The 10,000-nt window shown below is 36.9% G+C and overlaps 1 protein-coding gene across 3 annotated transcripts in view; it reads right to left on the bottom strand.

Moving 5' to 3' along the window:
* Positions 1-2,473: 2,473 nt before the first annotated feature.
* dpp9 (dipeptidyl-peptidase 9) overlaps positions 2,474-10,000 on the bottom strand; it is a 63,644-nt gene continuing 56,117 nt past the window's right edge. For all 3 annotated transcript variants that reach the window (XM_061919815.1, XM_061919814.1, XM_061919816.1), the window contains 3 exons: positions 9,871-10,000; positions 9,632-9,743; positions 2,474-3,186 (listed from right to left, as the gene is read on the bottom strand). The exon at positions 9,871-10,000 is cut by the window's right edge and continues 13 nt beyond it. In XM_061919815.1, coding sequence (XP_061775799.1) covers positions 3,094-3,186; positions 9,632-9,743; positions 9,871-10,000 — 335 coding nt within the window. In that variant the 3' untranslated portion in view covers positions 2,474-3,093. The remainder of the gene's footprint in view (positions 3,187-9,631; positions 9,744-9,870) is intronic.

Below are 10,000 nucleotides of genomic sequence, written 5' to 3'. Positions count from 1 at the left end.
GTTAAGAGGGGAGGGGTGTACAATTAAACTCAAGTATTTCATATATATATATATATATATATATATATATACAGTTGTATATGTATGAAATATTTAACTTTCTGTGAATTCTAGCTATGTATATTTATTTGATTATATAAAATAAATAGTTGAATTTCAGACAGCACCTATCAAATACAAAGTAATAAAAACACAGTTCTACTAACTGTACTGTGCTTGCTGGTTACTTAGAATTTCATGGCTGTAACACGTGCCAAAGTAGTTGGGAAAGGGCATGTTCACCACTGTGTTACATCACCTTTTCTTTTAACAACACTCAAAAAACGTTTGGGAACTGAGGAAACTAATTGTTGAAGCTTTGAAAGCGGAATTTTTTTCTCGTTCTACAGCTTTAGTTGTTAAACAGTCCGGGATCCCCGCTGTCGTATTTTACGCTTCATAATGCGCCACACATTTTCCATGGGAGACAGGTCTGGACTACAGGCGGGCCAGGAAAGTACCCGCACTCTTTTACTACAAAACCACACTGTTGTAACACGTGGCTTGGCATTGTCTTGCTGAAATAAGCAGGGGCGTCCATGATAACGTTGCTTGGATGACAACATATGTTGCTCCAAAACCTGTATGTACCTTTCAGCATTAATGGTGCCTTCACAGAAGTGTAAGTTACCCATGCCTTGGGCACTTATACACCCCCATACCATCACAGATGCTGGCTTTTCAACTTTGCGCCTATAACAATCCGGATGGTTATTTTCCTCTTTGTTCCGGAGGACACCACGTCCACAGTTTGCAAATATAATTTGAAATGTGGACTCGTCAGACCACAGAACACTTTTCCACTTTGCATCAGTCCATCTTAGATGATTTCGGGCCCAGAGAAGCCAGCAGCGTTCCTTGGTGTGGTTTATAAATGGGTTTTGCTTTGCATAGCAGAGTTTTAACTTGCACTTACAGATGTAGCGACCAACTGTAGTTACTGACAGTGGTTTTATGAAGTGTTCCTGAGCCCATGTGGTGATATCCTTTACACACTGATGTCGGGTTTTGATGCAGTACCGCCTGAGGGACCAAAGTTCCGTAATATCATCGCTTACGTGCAGTGATTCCTCCAGATTCTCTGAACCTTTTGATGATTTTACGGACCATAGATGGTAAAATCCCTAAATTCCTTGCAATAGCTCGTTGAGAAATGTTGTTCTAAAACTGTTCGACAATTTGCTTACAAATTGGTGACCCTCGCCCCATCCTTGTTTGCGAATTACTTAGCATTTCATGGAAGCTGCTTTTATACCCAATCATGGCACCCACCTGTTCCCAATTAGCTTGCCCACCTGTGGGATGTTCCAAATAAGTGTTGGATGAGCATTTCTCAACTTTATCGGTATTTATTGCCACCTTTCTCAACTTTTTTGTCACGTGTTGCTGGCATCAAATTCTGAAGGTAATGATTATTTGCCAAAAAATAAACGTTTATCAGTTTGAACATCAAATATGTTGTCTTTGTAGCATATTCAACTGAATATGGGTTGAAAATGATTTGCAAATAATTGTATTCCGTTTATGTTTACATCTAACACAATTTCCCAACTCATATGGAAACAGGGTTTGTACATATATATATATATATATATATGTATAGATATATATATATATATATATATATATATATATATATATATATATATATATATATATATATATACCGGCCCTCAGACACATTTTTTTCTCTAAATTTGCCCCCCCGAGTCAAAATAATTGCGCACGCCTGTTTTAGGGTATTGTGTGTAGAATTTTGAGAAAAAAAATGAATGTATTCCAGTATGGAATAAGGCTGTAACATTAAAAAAGCGACGCAAGCTGTGATTCGTTTTCATTCATTGTAACTGTTGCGACTAATAATTATTATAATTTGTTTTATTTCATCTAAAAACAGAATGAGTTCATAAAAGGGAATTTAAATCAAAATGTATAAAAGTTCATAAGAAGGCTTTATTTATGTTACTATGGTTAAAAATGTAATTTCATGCCTTTTTGTTGGGTTTGTGGGCATGCTTTTGTTTTGAAGTGTCTCAAATGGTCCGTGAACGGATATAAGGAAGCGGCTTTCGGGTATGAGTGAACATTTGTCAGAAGATCACAATTCCCTCCTAAAAGAAGCATGCAGGCCAACGAGTTTTCAAGGTGAATCGAAGGGAAAGGAAGCCTTCAATAAATCAGTCAAAGAAAGCCATTGTGTCAGCGCTATTTGGAGGGAGTTACATTCATCATACTCCCCTTTTCCTTGCAGGCTTTCAGGGTAATGTGAAGGGATGAAATTATCCAGTAAATAACTCACCGGGCCGTTATCAACAGGTTGCCATGGAAACTGTCATCTCCACAAAAAGAGGAGGGCGGACAAAACAAACAAACGGATGGTGCCGTGCTGCGGAGTCGGCCGGCGCATTGACAAGTGGAAAAGCGTGCCAGGTGGTTGATTCATCCATTTATTCATCGTCATGTACAAATTGTATTCTGGTGGTACAAAGCTGTCGTGGGCCTCCAGTGCTCAGCCTTCTGGCGGCTGTATTGCGGTAAAAAGAAGCAAAAAAATAAAAATGAAGCAAATACCGGCATGATCAATAGTCAAGAGGTACTTTGGCAAATATAAATTATGTGTTTAGAAGGCAAGCGATGTAATGTAAGGGGACAGAACTGGCAATGAGTGGCCTCTGTCGTCGTTCATTAAAAACGATAATAAAAATCCATAAAAATATTTTATTCTAAACACACTTAAAACAAGTGGACACAGGAAGAGCCGCCCTTCCTTTTTCTTCATGGTTACATACACTGAAAGGTGCAGACTCACACATCGCCTACGCCTTTCTGTTCATGTCTGCGACAAACAAATATCATGTAGCGTGTGTGCAAACGTGTACGAAGCTTTTCCTTTTTCGCATCCGTGAACTTGGAACCTTCCACTTACTACTGACACACGGCGGGCTGGGGTGGGGGTGACTTTTGGGGGATGCAACACGGAGAAGGGGCGTGGACTCATGGAAGTGTCTGACAGTAGGGATGGGCGCCCGGCTGGAGGGATGACGTGGCGTGGGATCAGAGGTATTGTTGTAAAAAGTGCAGCAGCATTATCTCGTAGTGTTCTCCGGACTCAGGGCAGCGGATACTGTGTCGCTCGTTGGGGTACACCTGTAACGTCGGAACGGACCAATCAATGGCTGAACAACCTCTTGGCGAGCATACAATGTTGACATTTGAAGACAGCTTCCCTGTGGGACGGCATCATCGGGATGAGAGTAGGAGTAGTCAGTGTGCAGCTTGTATGATATGATAAGCAACACGGAAGGACACAGGAAGTCCTTCATGCCGACAGCCATCAGACTGTATAATGCATACGTTCCTTTTTGACTGTACTTCCATGTATAATAGACTGTATTTATGTTATTCACATGTGAATAATGCCGTATAATAGACTCTATTTGTTATTCACATGTGAATAATGCTGTATAATAGACTGTATTTATGTTATTCACATGTGAATAATGCTGTATAATAGACTGTATTTGTTATTCACATGTGAATAATGCTGTATAATAGGCTGTATTTATGTTATTCACATGTGAATAATGCTGTATAATAAACTGTATTTATAGTATTTACATGTGAATAATGCCTTATAATATGCTGTATTTATGTTATTCACATGTGAGTAATGCCGTATAATAGACTGTATTCATGTTATTCACATGTGAATGCTGTATAATAGACTGTATTTATGTTATTCACATGTGAATAATGCTGTATAATAGACTGTATTTGTTATTCACATGTGAATAATTCTGTGTAATAGACTGTATTTATGTTATTCACATATGAATAATGCTGTATAATAGAGTGTATTTGTTATTCACATGTGAATAATGCTGTATAATAGGCTGTATTTATGTTATTCACATGTGAATAATGCTGTATAATAGACTGTATTTATAGTATTCACATGTGAATAATGCCTTATAATAGGCTGTATTTATGTTATTCACATGTGAGTAATGCCGTATAATAGACTGTATTCATGTTATTCACATGTGAATGCCGTATAATAGACTGTATTTATGTTATTCATATGTCAATAATGCTGTATAATAGACTGTATTTATGTTATTCACATGTGAATAATGCCGTATAATAGACTGTATTTATGTTATTCACATGTGAATAACGCTGTATAATAGACTGTATTCATGTTATTCACATGTAAATAATGCCGTATAATAAATTGTATTTATATTATTCACATGTGAATAATGCTGTATAATACTGTATTTATATTATTCACTTGTGAACAATGATGTATAATAGACTGTATTTATGTTATTCACATGTCAATAATGCTGTATAATAGACTGTATTTATGTTATTCACATGTGAATAATGCCGTATAATAGACTGTATTTATGTTATTCACATGTGAATAATGCTGTATAATAGACTGTATTCATGTTATTCACATGTAAATAATGCCGTATAATACTGTATTTATAATATTCACATGTGAATAATGCTGTATAATAAACTGTATTTATATTATTCACTTGTGAACAATGATATATAATAGACTGTATTTGTTATTCACATGTGAATAATGCCGTATAATAGACTGTATTTATGTTATTCACATGTGAATAATGCCGTATAATAGACAGTACTTATGTTATTCACATGTGAATAATGCCGTATAATACTGTATTTATGTTATTCACATGTGAATAATGTAGTATAATAGACTGTATTCATGTTATTCACAGAATAATGCTGTATAATAGACTGTATTTATATTAATCACATGTAAATAGTGCTTTATAATAGACTGTATTTATATTATTCACATGTGAATAATGCTGTATAACACTGTATTTATATTATTCACTTGCGAACAATGATGTATAATGGACTGTAATTTTCAATCAATCAATGTTTACTTATATAGCCCTAAATCACTAGTGTCTCAAAGGGCTGCACAAACCACCACAACATCCTCGGTAGGCCCACATAAGGGCAAGGAAAACTCACACCCAGTGGGACATCGGTGACAATAATGATCCAGTGGGACGTCTGTGACAATAATGACTATGAGAACCTTAGAGAGGAGGAAAGCAATGGATGTCGAGCGGGTCTAACATGATACTGTGAAAGTTCAATCCACAATGGATCCAACACAGTCGCGAGAGTCCAGTCCAAAGCGGATCCAACTTGTTATTCACATGTGAATAATGCTGTGTAATATCGATTTATATTATTCACATGTTAACAAAAATGTATAATACTGTATTTATGTTATTTAAATGTGAATAATACTGTATAATAGACTGTATTTATGCTAATCACATGTAAATAATGCTGTATAATAGACTGTATTTATGTTATTCACATGTGAATAATGCTGTATAATAGACTGTATTTATAGTATTCACATGTGAATAATACCTTATAATAGACGGTATTTATATTATTCCCATGTGAGTAATTCCGTATAATAGACTGTATTCATTTTATTCAGATGTGAGTAATGCTGTATAATAGACTGTATTTATGTTATTCACATGTGAATAATGCTGTATAACAGACCGCATTTATGTTATTCACATGATGTATAATAGACTGCATTTATATTTTTCAGATGTGAATACTGCTGTATAATAGACTGTTGTGAGGAGGCGTGGCCTGCGGACCTGCAGCGAAGCGGGGTGCGCCGGGGCCGGCTCCGAGATCAGCGACAGGTGCGTAGATGGCCCACCTAGGTGTGTTTGGCTAATTACCTGTCACTCTGTAAAAGGGCAGCAGCCGAGAAAGATGAAGTAGGAGAAGTTGGAGTTGATGAGAGAAGGAAAACCCGAGAACGAGTACGAGCAAAAGCGAGATGGAGACGCGAACGGAAGGCTGAAAAGCAACCGGAAGAGCGAGACGGGCACGAGAGGCAAGTGCTGAGAGGCAGAAGAGCAAGAGAAGAAGATTTATTGAACAATAAATCTGTGTTCACTACGACAAACGAGCCTGTCATGTCTCACCTTAGTGGTCCAAAGAACCCGGAGGTGCAAGACCTCCACAACTGTATTTATATTATTTAAATGTGAATAATGCTGTATAATAGACCGTATTTATATTATTTAAATGTGAATAATGCTGTATAATAGACTGTATTTATATTAGTCACATATGAATAATGCTGTATAATAGACTGTATTTATATTATTCACATGTGAATAATGCCGTATAATAGACTGTATTTATGTTATTCACATGTGATAATGCTGTATAATAAGACTGTATTTATATTAGTCACGTATGAATAATGTTGTATAATAGACTGTATTTATGTTATTCACATGTGAATAATGCTGTATAATAGGCTGTATTTATGTTATTCACTTGTGAATAATGCTGTATAATGGACTGTATTTATATTATCCACACGTGAATAATGCTGTATAATAGACTGTATTTATATTAGTCACATATGAATAATGCTGTATAATAGACTTTATTTATGTTATTCACATGTGATAATGCTGTATAATAGACTGTATTTATATTAGTCACATATGAATAATGCTGTATAATAGACTTTATTTATGTTATTCACGTGTGAATAATGCCATATAATAGACTGTATTTATGTTATTCACATGTGAATAATGCTGTATAATAGACTGTATTTATATTAGTCACATGTGAATAGACACAGCTAGTAGTGTTAGCTTTGTTTCTAATAGGGATGTCCGATAATGGCTTTTTAGGCGATATCCAATATTCCGATATTGTCCAACTCTGAATTACCGATTCCGATATCAACCGCTACCGATATATACAGTCGTGGAATGAACACATTCTGATGCCTAATATTGTTGTGATGCCCCGCTGGATGCATTAAACAATGTAACAAGGTTTTCAAAAATAAATCAACTCAAATTATGGCAAAAAATGCCAACATAGCACTGCCATATTTATTATTGAAGTCACAAAGTGCATTATTTTTTTTTTTAACATGCCTCAAAATAGCAGCTTGGAATTTAAGAAATACTCTCTCTTAGAGAGCATGAGGAGTTTTAGGTGGGCGGGGTTGGGGGGTAGCGAGGGGTGAATATTGTAGCGTCCCGGAAGAGTTAGTGCTGCAAGGGGGTCTGGGTATTTGTTCCGTTGTGTTTATGTTGTATTACGGTGCGGATGTTCTCCCAAAATGTGTTTGTCATTTTTGTTTGGTGTGGGTTCACAGTGTGGCGCATATCTGTAACAGTGTTCAGGTTGTTTATTCGGCCACCCTCAGTGTGACCTGTATGGCTGTTGACCAAGTACGCCTTGCATTCACTTGTGTGTGTGAAAAGCTGTAGATATTATGTGACTTGGCCGGCACGCAAAGGCAGTGCCTTTAAGGTTTATTGTCGCTCTGTACTTCTCCCTACGTCCATGTACCACTACGTACAGCAGCGTTTTTTAAAAAGTCATGAATTTCACTTTTGAAACAATACTGATAATTTTATACCAATACTGATAATTTCCGATATTAAAGCATTTATTGGCCCCTACGTCCGTGTACCACTACGTACAGCAGCGTGTTTTAAAAAGTCATACATTTCACTTTTGAAACAATGCCCATCATTTTGAAACCGATACCGATCATTTCCGATATTAAAGTATTTATTGGCCCCTACGTCCATGTACCACTACGTACAGCAGCATTTTTTAAAAAGTCATGAATTTCACTTTTGAAAGCATACCGATAATTTTGATACCGATAATTTCCGATATTAAAGCATTTATTGGCCCCTACGTCCATGTACCACTACATACAGCGGCGTTTTTTAAAAACTCATACATTCCACTTTTGAAACGATACCGATCATTTTGAAACCGATACCAATAATTTCCGATATTAAAGCATTTATTGGCCGCTACATCCGTGTACCACTACGTACAGCGGAGTTTTTTAAAAAGTCATACATTTCACTTTTGAAGCGATATCGATAATTTTGATACTGATACCGATAATTTCCGATATTAAAGCATTTATTGGCCCCTACGTCCGTGTACCACTACGTACAGAGACGTTTTTTAAAAAGTCATGAATTTCACTTTTGAAACCATACCGATAATTTTGATACCGATAATTTCCGATATTAAAGCATTTATTGCCCCCTACATCCATGTACCACTACGTACAGCGGCGTTTTTTAAAAAGTCATACATTCCACTTTTGAAACGATACCAATCATTTTGAAACCGATAACAATAATTTCCGATATCAAAGCATTTGTTGGCCCCTACATCCGTGTACCACTACGTACAGCAGCATTTTTTAAAAAGTCATAAATTTCACTTTTGAAACAATACCGATATTTTTGATACAGATACCGATAATTTCCGATATTAAAGTATTTATTGGCCCCTACGTACAGCAGCGTTTTTTTAAAATTCATAAATTTTACTTTTGAAGCGATACCGATAATTTTATACCGATACCAATAATTTCCGATATTAAAGCATTTATTGGCCCCTACGTCCGTGTACCACTACGTACAGCAGCATTTTTTAAAGTCATAAATTTCACTTTTGAAACGATACCGATAATTTTCAAACCAATACTGATAATTTCAGATATTAAAGCATTTATTGGCCCCTACGTCTGTGTTCCACTACGTACAGCGGCGTTTTTTAAAAAGTCATACATTTCACTTTTGAAACGATACCAATATTTTTGAAACAGTTACAGATAATTTCCGATATTAAAGCATAAATTGGCCCCTACGCCCATGTACCACTACGTACAGCAGCGTTTTTTAAAAAGTCATAAATTTCACTTTTGAAACAATACCGATCATTTTGAAACCGATACCAATAATTTCCGATATTAAAGCAATTATTTGCCCCTACATCCGTGTTCCACTTCGTACAGCAGCGTTTTTTAAAAAGTCATAAATTTCACTTTTGAAATACCAATAATTTTGATACAGATACCGATAATTTCCGATATTAAACCATTTATTGGGCCCTACGTCCGTGTACCACTAGGTAAAGCGGCGTTTTTTGTTTTTTAAAAAGTCATACATTTCACTTTTGAAACAATACCGATAGTTTTGATACCGATACCAATAATTTCCGATATTAAACCATTTATTGGCCCCTACGTCCGTGTACCACTACGTACAGCGGCGTTTATTGTTTTAAAGTCATACATTTCACTTTTGAAACAATACCGATAATTTTGATACCGTTAATTTCCGATATTAAACCATTTATTGGCCCCTACGTCCGTGTACAACTACATACAGCAGCGTTTTTTAAAGAGTCATAAATTTCACTTTTGAAACATCCATCCATCCATTTTCTACCGCTTATTCCCTTTCGGGGTCGCGGGGGGCGCTGGCGCCTATCTCAGCTACAATCGGGCGGAAGGCGGGGTACACCCTGAAACAATACCGATCCATTTGAAACAGATACCGATAATTTCCGATATTACATTTTAAAGCATTTATCGGCCGATAATATGGGCAGTCCGATATTATCGAACATCTCTAATTGGCAAGTTTACTTGTGTGAGAAGACGACGCGATATCAATGTCTTGTGGGGTGTGACAGTAACCTGAAGTTGGTAGGGCTTCCCAGCACGGATGATCTGCGACACCAGGAAGTTGGTGTGGAAAAAGTGCACATTTTCATCAAGAAATCCATGAAGAATCAGCAAACGGTTGGGCCTGGAATGACAAACGCTGGCGATCAGTCCCCTGTGTGCCGCATCACATTGACACTGAAAGGGTTAATAATTGCGATGCACTTGTCATCCATTGCATGACAGATTTATCGCAGGTGTTATCAACTGACTCGCTGGGCAGCTTGTCCACATGCAGAGCCACGGAGCCTTCATCGTAGCCCTGCTGGTTGTTCTCAGGCACGTCCATGTAGCGCTCGGTGTAGCCCGTGTCGTACGCCATCCACACCGTCACCGGGGCAC

This window comes from Nerophis ophidion, linkage group LG14, assembly GCF_033978795.1.
Source record: "Nerophis ophidion isolate RoL-2023_Sa linkage group LG14, RoL_Noph_v1.0, whole genome shotgun sequence".
Taxonomy (NCBI): domain Eukaryota; kingdom Metazoa; phylum Chordata; class Actinopteri; order Syngnathiformes; family Syngnathidae; genus Nerophis; species Nerophis ophidion.
The sequence above is the reverse complement of the archived record's forward strand: the minus strand, read 5'-3'. Positions and strand labels throughout refer to the sequence as shown.